This window comes from Ictalurus punctatus, chromosome 24, assembly GCF_001660625.3.
Source record: "Ictalurus punctatus breed USDA103 chromosome 24, Coco_2.0, whole genome shotgun sequence".
Lineage (NCBI taxonomy): Eukaryota > Metazoa > Chordata > Actinopteri > Siluriformes > Ictaluridae > Ictalurus > Ictalurus punctatus.
The window spans coordinates 18,187,848-18,200,920 of record NC_030439.2 but is presented as its reverse complement, the minus strand read 5'-3'; the positions used below and the strand labels follow the sequence as shown (position 1 = coordinate 18,200,920).

At 41.9% G+C, this 13,073-nt stretch overlaps 1 protein-coding gene across 1 annotated transcript; it reads left to right on the top strand.

The window, feature by feature from the left end:
- Positions 1-164: 164 nt before the first annotated feature.
- Positions 165-11,387, top strand: xab2 (XPA binding protein 2). Its single transcript, XM_017454533.3, has 19 exons — positions 165-324; positions 2,589-2,737; positions 2,836-2,959; positions 3,193-3,390; positions 3,595-3,729; positions 4,723-4,887; positions 4,987-5,131; positions 5,216-5,367; positions 6,594-6,713; positions 6,804-6,935; positions 8,477-8,608; positions 8,689-8,802; positions 8,934-9,096; positions 9,196-9,386; positions 9,716-9,838; positions 10,010-10,175; positions 10,468-10,594; positions 10,734-10,849; positions 10,944-11,387. Exons 1-19 carry the CDS (start codon positions 289-291, stop codon positions 11,003-11,005), a joined length of 2,550 nt encoding a protein of 849 aa, XP_017310022.1. The 5' UTR covers positions 165-288; the 3' UTR covers positions 11,006-11,387.
- The last annotated feature ends 1,686 nt before the right edge of the window (positions 11,388-13,073 follow it).

The following is a 13,073-nucleotide window of genomic DNA, read 5'->3' as shown; positions in this document are numbered from 1 at the left end:
AAATAAAACACTTGGGGGGGATTAAAGTCCCTCGTCATTAAATCGTGCAGTTTTCACAACGCCCGTGAGGTGGCGACCTGCACCGCTGTGACGCTGGTCGTAAAGTCGTAGAAGAAGAAGAAACTTACAGCGTTCTGTAGCCAATAGAATTCGAGGAAATCGTTTTCTGGGCGGAGTTTAATTCAGCCTTCACAACACGTTCAAGCTAATTCGGCTAAGCTTGCTAGCTGTTCTGTTTTGCTAAGTTTCTTTTAAATCTCCAACGTTTTATACTACAGGAGGAGAAACATGCCCGTTTTTAACGGAAAGCAGGACGTTGTGTTTGTACGTATTTTTATGTCTTAACGTAAAAATATATTTAAAACGCCTGTTGGAAGCTAGCTAGCTAATTCCACTGATACGTTTACTGGTTAGCCGCTTCGCTAGTTAGCAAACTGTAATTTAATTTACCGTTAAATAAGTACTTGTGTACAGTACTTATACAGAGTATGTTAGTCTATTCCCTATACAGTGTCATTTTTTATAACTATTTCTAATGTAAAACATCTTGTTCGTGATTAATATCTCAGTGTTGTGCGGTACAGAGGTGAGCGATATGACGCAAGCACCGTATCGTGATGCTTGAAGATATTTCACGATACTACACACCATATAGAAGACGATATTTAGGATTTCTAACAAACTTCCAGCGAAACACGAGCGCTGCGTTTAATGTCTGGTGATGCTTAAACGTTAATAAAATACATAAGTGATTAACATATAACCATGAGAGTTTAGAATTGCTCTGAAGATATGTGGAAGATATATTTTTTAGGAAAATCTTGAAACATTGTTGATGTTATGTTGTTATTATCTGGCTCAGCTTTGCTCTGCTGTACGTTAGTGCTGAAACGGCGTCGCTGAGCGACTGGTTCTCATTTTATTTTTGTCTACAGATTGCTGAAGATGTTTGTAATCTAAGTAACCCCTTTACTTGACTATAATAATCATGCTGCTGAACAAAAACAATAATAGAAATGCTCACTGGTTTTCTGATGGTTTTAATGGTTATAATTGGAGTTGCATTAGTTTTAACGGAAAATGTAATGGGCCCTGTGAGTCTCTACTGGTATTTTGTTGCTTTCTATTGGTGGCATGTTATGTCTAGTGGATACCATTAAGGTATTGGACCGGTAATGGTTTTAAGTTAGCTGATGGTCTGTACTGGTATTTGTAGTGGAAACTGTTAGAATTTCTATGGTGGATTCTATTGTGTGTGTTTTTTTTTTTTTTTTTTGCTTGTTTATGTCAGAAGGGCATAAATTGTATTAATTAAAATGGTTATAGTTATGCATATAAATTGAACTATATAAGCTTGCTTATTACTTACATACACTAATCATCAAAACTCTGGAGTAACACCAATGAACCTATGGGAATTATGTTGTGATAAAAAATCCAAAATACATCAAAATAATTTAATACTTTAGCATCTTCAAAGTAGACGCGCTTTTCACCTGGAATTTCCAGAAATGTATTCTTGGTGTTTTCTCGAGCGATGTCTTGAGGAATTTCCCTGAGATGATTTTTAAACAGTATTAAAGGAGTTCACACCGACGCCGGACTCTTATCGGCTGCTTTTCGGAATATTTCTCTCCGAGTCGTCCGTTTAAACAAACATTTATTTGTAAATAAAGCGGTAGTTTTCTAATGTAAGAAATGTATACGCCGGCACGATTATATTTTTGTCTACAACACCGATTTCACACGTTTAATCACACACCTTCAGGTTGAAAAGGGTTTTAAGATCATGAAAAATATCGCAGTCGAGTGTCCACAAACTTTTGAATGGTAGTGTGTGTGATATAATGTTGTTATTTATATACAGGCTGTCCCATAAATCCAGCATCAGTGTAGTGCATTAGTATATATATTTTTATATTTTCAGAGCAAGGAAGAACAAATCCAAATAATTCTACTTGTAGGACTTTTTCCCCCTATGATGCTGGACTTCTAGGAACCGTAGTATAACGTTTTACTTTTAGAAAACTGTATGGAAAAGAAGCATAAAGAATTTTTTATTTATCTATCTATCTATTTATTTATTTATTTATTAAAATATAAATTGTCGTTAATGTTGTTTTCCTGCTTTTGTTGCAGCACGGCTCGTTTGCGATTATGTCCTGGTGCTCAGTAACCCTTCAGTAATGACCTATTAATCCAGTCCATATTTCTTCATTCAAATTACATTCTATTTGTTTCCTTAGACGTCACAATGTCCCTTTTCTCCTAAGGGCCCTTTGTAGACGCTCCGAGTTCCTCTGCATCTCTGACACTGATCTCAGGGATGCAAAACACCCATCGCTGCTTATAACAAGAGCTGCTTAGGTTCTGTGTACAATCCGATAACACAGGATTTCCCTTTCGTGAAGGTCTCCAAGTAGAAACCCTGTATGAAGCTACACCCGAGGAACCCCCCCCCTTATTATTATTTATTTACTTATTTATTTATTTATATAAACGAGGAGTACAGAGAGAAAGGTGTCTTTTCAGACACGTGACTCAGTCTGGTGCTGTTAACTAACCCTTAACTCTGACTTCTGCCTCAGGAGGAAGATGATTTGCCTTACGAGGAAGAAATCATCAGGAACCCGTACTCGGTGAAGTGCTGGATGCGCTACATCGAGCACAAACAAAACGCTCCCAAGTCAGTGCTGAATATGATTTACGAACGAGCGCTTAAAGAACTACCGGGCAGGTCCGTGCACCACTTCTGGTTTGCGGTTCATTTTTTTTTGTGTGTGTGTGTGTGTGTGTGTGTGTGTGTGTTTTAATCTCTGCCGATTACAATTACAGTTACAAATTGTGGTACAACTACCTGAGAGAGAGGAGGAAGCAGATAAAAGGTAAATGCGTCACAGATCCGGCGTACGAGGAGGTCAACAACTGCCACGAGAGAGCGCTGGTGTTCATGCACAAGGTAACCGTGCGGACTTGTATGCTTCGGTCAGATCTAACCAGAGTAAATTCCTCGCCCGTAAAGCTAATTCTGATTGTGATAGTAAAAGTACCAGCTGTATTAACCTTACTGTAATAACCTCAGATCTTATTTACACACGTGTAACATGAAGTGCATGTTCGTTTGTTTTGTTTGTGAATTGTTCCACGCTCGGGTATTATTCACACACGCTTTCCTCCTTGGTTTCTGGACAGATGCCGAGGATATGGCTGGATTACTGTCAGTTCATCGTGTCTCAGTGCAAAATCACAAGAAGCCGCCGCACGTTCGACCGAGCGCTCCGAGCTCTGCCCGTCACACAGCACTCGCGCATCTGGCCCCTGTACCTCAAATATGCTCGGAAGTTACCCCTGCCTGAGACCTCCATCAGGGTTTATCGCCGTTATCTCAAGGTGTGTGTGTGTGTGTGATGATGATGTGTGTTGTCAAACCTGTTGTGCTGAAAATATCCACTTTATAAATACACTCTGCCCCGTGTGTGTGAATAACAAATGGGTTCAGTTAATTCATTGATATGCTTCACGTTTAACTTTCACGTCAATTCTAATCCACGATTTGCCGTTTTCCTCGTGTGTGTGTGTGTGTTTTCTGCCCAGCTCTCTCCAGAGAACGCGGAGGAGTACATCGATTACCTGCGCTCGGTAGGACGGCTGGATGAGGCAGCGGTCCGGCTAGCAGCCGTGGTCAATGACGAAGGTTTTGTCTCAAAAGAGGGGAAGTCAAACTATCAGGTCGGTGTGTGTATGTGTGTGTTTTAGTTCCTGTATGTGTCATGTGAGCTGGAATTTATATATACGCATAATCTCCAGATGTTAGCAAGAAGAAAATTTGATTATTATTTTGAATAGCTAGCTAAAATTCATATCAAATTACAAATGCAAAAGCTTATAGGAAGCACTGTTGTTGTTGTTTACATTTTTTTTCTGGAACATTCTGCTTGTCCCAAGTGGCCAGCTTACTGATTTCTTACTGTTTCTGTTTATGGATTTGCCAAACTAAAATAAATTAATAAAATAAATAAATTATACACACACACATTTTTATTTGTTTGTTTGTTTGTTTGTTTTTGTGTGTGTGTGTATGTATATAATTTATTCATTTATTTTAGTTTATATTGTATACATAAATATTCATGCGTTATATTTTATGGATGCACAAAAATTAAACTACAGTCCTAAATTAATAATATATATTCTGGTGTGTATTGGGTTCTGTTCTGTTTTGGACCAACAGTTGTGAAAAGTTTTAGTCGGAAGTTTATATTTGTAACACTCAGTTTCTGGATTTTATTTTAAATAAACAAAAAAAAGAAGTGTATTGAAACTTTGCCCCGCCCCCCAACTGATTAATTGAAAAAAATAAATAATTGGCCAACTAATCGATTAGGAAAATAATCATTAGTTGCAGCCCTAATAGTAATAAAGTCATCAGAACTCTGGAGTAACACACATGGAACTATGGGAATTATGTTGTGATGATAAAAATCCAGAATAATTTAATATTTTAGCATCTTCAAAGTAGACGCGCTTTTAACCTAGAACATCTCAGTCGAGTGTCCACAAACTTTTATTTATATAAAATGACTTGTACTTGGCATACAATAAATAAAATAAGGGCCACATATTCGAACTGACAGCACAGTAGGAAAAGGCATCGGTTTTTCTTTTCTTTCATTAAAAACCTCATTACTTAATCACTCTGGCGTCCCCCCACCCTCATTGTAGCTCTGGCACGAGCTTTGTGACCTCATCTCCCAGAACCCAGACAAGGTGACCTCGCTGAACGTCGGCGCCATCATCCGCGGTGGTCTCACCCGCTTCACGGACCAGCTGGGCAGGCTCTGGTGCGCCCTGGCCGATTACTACATCCGCAGCGGTCACTTCGAGAAGGTGTTTTACTCTTCACTCCACCCAGCTACATGTTCATCAAACCCCAAAACCTTCAAGACGGTCTTTGTGCTTATCTTGTCTTGTGTTTCGTACGTGAAGGCGCGTGACGTGTACGAAGAGGCGATTCAGACCGTCGTCACCGTACGAGACTTCACGCAGGTGTTCGACAGCTACGCCCAGTTTGAAGAGAGCATGATCGCCGCCAAGATGGAGACCACGTCCGAGATGGGACAAGACCAAGACGGTAAGAGACCAATAGAAAACGTGTCGTGTTGTCGTGATGAACCACACAGATGTTGTGACGGATGTTGTAACCTCCCTGCTGTAGATGACATCGATCTGGAGTTGCGCTTGGCCCGGTTCGAGCAGCTGATCACGCGCCGGCCGCTCTTATTGAACAGCGTGCTGCTGCGGCAGAACCCACACAACGTCCACGAGTGGCACAAGAGAGTCAATCTCTACGAAGGCATTCCTCGACAGGTGAGCGGAGGTTTATTTATATATTATATATATATATATATATATATATATATATATATATATATATATATATATATATATATATATATATATATGTATTTATGTTTGTCGTTAGGAAATAAGTGAAATTTGAAACGCACAGTTATCTCTTTAACTCCAGATATACTCGGTCTGCTAGGACTTGTTTATTCGCTTTTGTGTAGTATTGCAGTACTGTAGCTAACAGTATAGAGGAAAGAGTGCAAAAAATCAAAAGTAAAGTACTGTTACTAAAGTGCCTTTCTTAAAAAAAATAAAAGCTTCGATGAGGTAAACAGATTACGTGACGCCGTGAGTTTTTCTCTATTTCTTAGTGCCCAGCTGCTTAAACTACATATCAAGCGTTTTACGTAACACATATCTCATTTGTGCATAAATGGCTGTTATGTTAAATAAAATTTATTAACTAAAGCAAAGCAGGTATACTTTCAGATTCTAGCGCTGCAGTCGCGGTCCTGCACGCAATTCTCAAAACGGCCACAAGATGGCGACGATTCATCGGTGGATCCGATAATACAAAACCGATATCCGATTATGGAAAAATGCTATAATCCCATAAGGTTTTAGCTTTCAGCTGCATATTGGAGTTTTGTTAAACATAAAATTGCAAAACCAGACACCGAACATCAACTTCATTTGGCACCAATGAAAAATCGTGTGAATGTTGTTTTTCATCAGAACCGGCTTTCAGTCAGCCTTGAAGTCATGTCACGTAAATGGGAAAGATGCAGATGTAGTAGTGGTTATTACTTTGCACTAGGTGAATTTTAACCCTATGGATTTGCCGTACATGCACACACAACACAAATCAAGAGGCAGATTGTGCCTTCTTTCTTGAAAAGAAATCAAATAAATGGAGGAACCGTGCAGTGTCCACCCCAGACTGCCTAGTTCATTCATTTTAGCTGCTTCCCGATGCTCTGTTTTCCATTTCAAAATCCTGTCGCATCAGAATCATCCGTAATCGCCTAATTTATGCGTCACCTGAAAGAATAACAAGCTCTGAGGAGTCCGAGGAGTTGCTTATTTGTTTCATAAATGCTCCGTTAGACTGAAGTCGTGAAACGCATGAGGATTCTTGTTTATTTTTCATATGGAAGTAGGCTTGCGCTGTGCCAGGGAAAACATGCCTTTACTTTCTGAATGGACCGGTTTTGTGAACGCTAATCGGTGTTATTTGTGTGTAGATAATAAACACCTACACTGAAGCTGTGCAGACGGTGGACGCTGTGAAAGCCACGGGGAAGCCTCACTCCCTCTGGGTGTCGTTCGCCCGGTTCTACGAGGATAACGAACAGCTGGATGATGTATGAAACGAATACAGTCTCTCTTTCAGCACTGCTTTGATGATAGGCTAAATCTAATGTCCTTAACAAACGACTGAATCTCCTTTTAAGGCCCGGACGATCTTCGAGAAGGCCACCAAGGTGAACTACAAGCATGTGGACGACCTAGCAGCAGTGTGGTGTGAATACGGAGAGATGGAGTTACGGCACGAGAACTACGACCAGGCGTTACGGATACTCAGGGTGAGACGGCGAAAACGTCCGCGTGACATACACGCAGAGATTCTCACCTGTCTAAGTGAATAACTCGACACTGTTAAAATTAATACGAACCACATTTATGCACATATTAAGAGCCGTGTGTAATGTCCCCGTCACCATAGCAACGTTTCCTCACCTCAAAACATCCTTATTCCAAACCTTTATATATTCATTTTCAAATATGTTTAAAACAGACGATCACCTCAACCTGTCACACACACATTTAATTCGGATCTACCGCTTTGAATCACTTTTCTCAGTCTGGTTATTAACAGATTTTTAGACTCCATGCCTCTGTCCCCCCACCCCTCCCCTCCCCTCCCCTTTTTTTCTTTTAGTTATTAATACAAAAAATAAATCAGCTTCAAAGCATAAACTCCTTTCCCCAGACTTACCCAGAGGAGGAAACTTAAAGTTACAGCTTTACCTCTGACTGTTACAATGTGCTGACACTGAAGAATCCTTCCATAAATGCTAAATAAATGTCTCCTTACAAAAAATATCAACAGTTACACATTTCTAAAATCTGTTTATATGCAGCTTCCGTCATACAAGTCCCTGTGTAAGTTATTAATTACAATGAGCACATTAATATAAACCTGTTACTTGGCCTACATCTCGAACCACTTGCCCTACATCTCCAACTACTTGCCCTACATCTCTTGGCCTACATCTCGAACCACTTGCCCTACATCTCAAACTACTTGCCTTACATCTCTTGCCCTACATCTCGAACAACTTTCCCCACCCCTCGAACTACTTGCCCTTAGTCTCTTGCCCCACCCCTCGAACTACTTGCCCTTAGTCTCTTGCCCCACCCCTCGAACTACTTGCCCTCCGTCACTTACCCTATCCCTCAAACTACTTGCCCATCGTCTCTTGCCCTACATCTCGAACCACTTGCCCTACCCCTCGAACTACTTTCCCTCTGTCACTTGCCCTACCCCTCGAACTACTTTCCCTCTGTCACTTGCCCTACCCCTCGAACTACTTTCCCTCTGTCACTTGCCCTACCCCTCGAACTACTTTCCCTCTGTCACTTGCCCTACCCCTCGAACTACTTGCCCTCCGGCTCTTGCCCTACCCCTCGAACTACTTGCCCTACGTCTCTTGCCCTACCCCTCGAACTACTTGCCCTACCCCTCAAACTACTTGCTCTACCCCTCAAACTACCTGGGTATTCGCGAACCGAGAAATGTTTGACATTTTATTGGGAGGAAAATCGGCTGATCTGGATCACTCTCATTAGGCACCTCGAGCACACACTATACTGTACATTTGTCTTGTAAGACAATTCTAGGCTTAGAATGACGTGGTCTTACTGTAACTTTAACAAAGCACTTATTCAGAGTCCTGTTACAGCCTTAGAGCGGAGGATGATGTTTATCATTTATCATTACGATGATGTGGATAAACCGTAATAGAACGCGGAAAAAAACCTGTTCAAAAGCGTCCGATCTGCTGCTTAAAGTGCATTAGTTAGTACACTATTTTGTCCAACAATCGTTGTGATCTCCTCACAGAAAGCTACGGCGATCCCCTCGAGGAAAGCAGAGTACTTTGATTCCTCAGAACCAGTGCAGAATCGAGTGTATAAGTCCCTGAAGGTTTGGTCTATGCTGGCGGATTTGGAGGAGAGCCTCGGCACCTTCCAGGTATCGGTGAAATACTACAAACGAAATACTGCTTTTAATAATAATTGACACATTTTAATATGTCACCTCTCTTCTCGCAGTCAACTAAATCTGTGTACGACCGCATTATTGACCTGCGCATCGCCACGCCTCAGATCATCATCAACTACGCCATGTTCCTCGAGGAACACAATTACTTTGAGGAAAGTTTCAAGGTAAGTCTGCAAGCTAGCGCTAATGCTGTTTAGTTAAATGTCGCATGTCACGAGTCGTAGAAATGTCTTCAAGTATTGCGGTATGATATTCTTGCCGTATCGCCCACCCGTAAATCGCTGGTCTATCCCAGGCATACGAACGCGGCATCGCACTCTTCAGGTGGCCAAACGTGTACGACATCTGGAACACGTACCTCACCAAGTTCATCGATCGCTACGGAGGCAAGAAGCTGGAGAGAGCGCGAGACCTGTTCGAGCAGGCTTTGGACGGGTGTCCACCGAAGTTCGCAAAAAGTAAAGCTCGATCGAGTATATTAGGATTATTTGCATTTGCTAGAGGAATACGAGTGTACAGTAGTGTTGAACTATATTTTGGTTTGTTCCGTTTCCCAGCCATCTACCTGCTGTACGCTAAGCTAGAGGAGGAGTATGGACTGGCCCGCCATGCTATGGCTGTGTACGAGAGATCGACGCAGGCTGTGGAGGCTGAAGAGCGCCACCTTATGTTCAACATCTACATTAAGAGAGCTGCGGAGATCTACGGAGTCACTCACACCAGAGCCATCTATCAGAAAGCCATTGAGGTACGGTGTGCTCTCTGTGCATCAGGGAATGCCGAGCAACATCTGGATTCACTGACTAACCTGTCTTGAGATCTGGACACTGTGCTCTGCTGGGTGGGGGGATAAAAAATATTCCAGTTGTATCACTATTGCCGCCACATTCACGTTCATAAATGTTCGCACAATGCGATCCTGAGGTTTACACCCTTACTTCCAGCTGCTGTAGCCCTCGATATCGGCAGAGTGAACTGATCGCAGAAGTCGTTCTGCCTGTAGAGGAGCTGTATAAATCTCACACTTTTTTTTTCTTTTTTTTTCTGTTCTCTTTTTCTTTTCCTTTTCAATTTCAGGTTCTCCCAGACGAGCATGCCCGGGACATGTGTCTACGCTTCGCTGACATGGAGAGCAAACTGGGCGAGATCGATCGTGCCAGAGCTATTTATTCCTACTGCTCCCAGATCTGTGATCCCAGGGTGAGTCATCAGTCATTCTTCTCTCTCTCCACGTCTATACAGACTTGACCTTGTTCTTGGCGCTGACCCGCGGTTCGCGTTTACGCCCATCCGTTTATCAAACGAGCGCCGCGGTGGCTCTCTTGTCCCGTTCCGATCGATATTTTGTCTCCTCTTCGCATCCTTTTCTAGATGACGGCTAATTTCTGGCAGGCGTGGAAGGAGTTTGAGATCCGGCACGGGAACGAGGACACGATCCGCGAGATGCTCCGGATAAAGAGAAGCGTCCAAGCGACCTACAACACGCAGGTCAACTTCATGTCCTCGCAGATGCTCAAAGCGACCACTAGCGTTACAGGTAAGCGAGCTTACTACTTCCCACTGACTCCAGAATTACTGGCAGCCTTCTTTAAATAACAAAAATCACTCCTTGCCTTTGGGATGCTGTATGATTTTATTTTATTTTATTTCTTACATAGTGTCATTTTTTTACGTCAAAATTTTGGAATTTACTTGTTGATGGCTAGTGGACATGAAAAGATATATTTCTAAGGATTTTTCTGTCTGTCTGGTGTGTGTGTGTGTGTGTGTGTCTGTGCGTGTCTCTTTGCACCTGTGTCTGTGCGCATATGTGTCTCTCCACCCATCAGTGTCCGACCTTGCCCCAGGCCAGAGTGGCGTTGATGACATGAAGATGTTGGAGCAGAAAGCGCAGCAGCTGGCTGCAGAAGCTGAGCAGGACAAACCCAAACCTAAAGACAAGATCCTCTTTGTCAGGTCCGACCCATTCCTCCTCACGTTTTATTTCATTTCCTCACCGCGCCACGCGTAAGCTTCCTCATAAACTCCGCCCAGCGTGCTTTAAAAGTAAACTTTGCCTCATTCTGTACCGTGTGTGTGTTTTATTATGGTGCAGGAGTGACACCTCTCGCAGCGAACTGGCTGAACTAGCCAAACAGGCTAACCCAGACGAGATTGACATTGACGACGACGACGATGATGATGAGGGAGACGGAGACGGAGAACCAGACGGTGAGAACTCCTGCACACTTACACAATCAGTATTAGTGTCAGGATGTCGGTTCTGCAGTATCGACGGTCTCTCTCTCCCTTATCTTTTGAGCAGAGGTGCAGCTCGAGCAGAAAAGCGTCCCTACGGCTGTGTTTGGAGGACTGAAGGACGACTGAACGGATTATCGCCGATGTTCATGTGACTGATGACCCCAGAATCCTGTAATCGCCAGAAATAGGAGATATTCGCAAAAATGCAAATGAGCTGATTTGAATTGGTCACGCTTCTGTACACTTCCTACTGCTAAGTTAACGGCCTTGTCAGGTACCGGTATTTTCTGGAGTCCAGCACCATGGGCAAAGTTCCAGATATGAACACAAGAGGTCACTCTTTCCCCCTGATTCACACAATCCTACAGAAATATTCCAGTGTTTTATAACTTAAACTATCACCATTTTTAGTGTTTGTGTGTGATTTACTACAGACAATTATATTTTTTTTTCATATGTTTCTGGGTACTGATAAACAAAAACAACAACAGACCACTCACTGATCAAACTTGTCTGATAATTATTACATAAATAAATAACGTAATCAGTTAATTCTGGCTGCAAACATGTATGAAAATGCATGACTATACAAAGTCAATTCAAACTTACACTTGATGGAGTCAAGTCAAGTTTCCAACAATGGAGCAATACAGTAAAAGAAAAAGGACAAAAATAACCCCTCCAGTTAGACTGCGTTCCGACTAGATGTTTTTCTGAGTGACGTCAAGTGATTCTTTTTTTTTTTTTTTTTTTAAATCATGTGACATATCATGTTACAGCTTCGGGCCCAAGCAGGTAAAACCAACATGGAAGACTGTTTCTATAGTAACATCTTACACGGAGTCTTGTATGCTGGACGCGCCGGATATTTGCTGATATGGTGGGGTTTTTTTTGTTTTTTTCGGTACGAAGATGTTTGTTTAACATTTATGGAAGGAGTCTCCAGTGTCAGCGCTTCGTAACAGTAAAGTAAAGCTGTAACTTTGGGGGGTTTTTTTTCTTTCCACAACACATGCGCAGCACTTTGTGGTTTCTCAGTAAGATGACACGATCTGTTGAGCGGCTGGTGTTTGTGCGCTGTAACGCGACTGATAAGAGGAGGTAACTCGTTTTGTAGACGTTACGTTAAACGTAGCTATAAACGATAGTTCTGTAAGTATGATGTCTATTAATAAAGGTAGAAAATTGAAACGTCGTGGTGTAAGTGGAATAAACCACTGCCGAACGCCGCGGTGTTAACAGTAACTCTGTTTGGTTAGTACAGTTGTCACTACTCCCATCACTGGTTATTTTCCTATAATTGCAAGACGCTGCGTGTTTTTATTTCCTACTTAGTCCTTCGTTTACAAACACCTTTTGGAAGATTTATGACGGCGTGCAATGAAAATACGGGTTTTCACGTTTACTGATGCTCCAACAACCTGTCTAGATTTTCTGTTCTTTTCTCAGTACAAAGTAACCTGTTGATATCGATGTTGGGAAAACACTGGACTATTCCTTTAAGAATGTCACCAAGGACTATAAAAGTCCCACCCAGGAATGTTATATTAATCTGCTGATATACGACATTAAATGACATGTTGCTCCAACACACTCGATAAGGCTTGATAAGACGTTCAGCAAAGCGAACAAGATGCAATTAGGTAAAAAAAAAAAAAAAAAAAACAACAACCTGAAAGTACTGCCAGTAACAGGCCCCAACGCGCACCCCAACCCCCCCCCCCCCCCCATCCCCCCATCCCCCAATCCCATTTAGGATTTTACTACAGATATCTGTAAGTTTTCACAATGCAATTCCATTCATGTTAACGTATAATTTTGGTAATAAATCTATTCAGAGTATTTCATGTGTACAGAAAGCAAGAAAGCGGCCGAAGGAAAAATGCCACGTTCCTCCGTAATGAGATTAAAATAGTTAGGTGCGCTAATCCTCTTAGTGCAGTTAGAACGCTGCTTCGAGAGCTTTCTGCAAAAAAAAAAAAAAAAAAGGGAGTCATGTGAGATGGGAGTTTGCACAGGAGGCTGAATATTATTCTGATAAGCAGTAGTAAAGATGCCAAGGCGATTTAAAAATAGTTTAATATTCAGTGCACCGCTTCTAAAATTTCTCCAGTAGTGAAGCACTGTATAGGTTTCTACTTCAGCACATAAAGTTTGGCAAAAAACAGATTGTGTGGAACTAATATTCCTGAAG

Bases quoted from the DNA above. Each gene is read 5' to 3' on its own strand.
- xab2 (XM_017454533.3), top strand. From the start codon at position 289: ATGCCCGTTTTTAACGGAAAGCAGGACGTTGTGTTT. The intron at 2,738-2,835 runs GTCCGTGCACCA...TTACAATTACAG, and splicing joins CTTAAAGAACTACCGGGCAG to TTACAAATTGTGGTACAACT. The intron at 6,936-8,476 runs GTGAGACGGCGA...ATCTCCTCACAG, and splicing joins AGGCGTTACGGATACTCAGG to AAAGCTACGGCGATCCCCTC.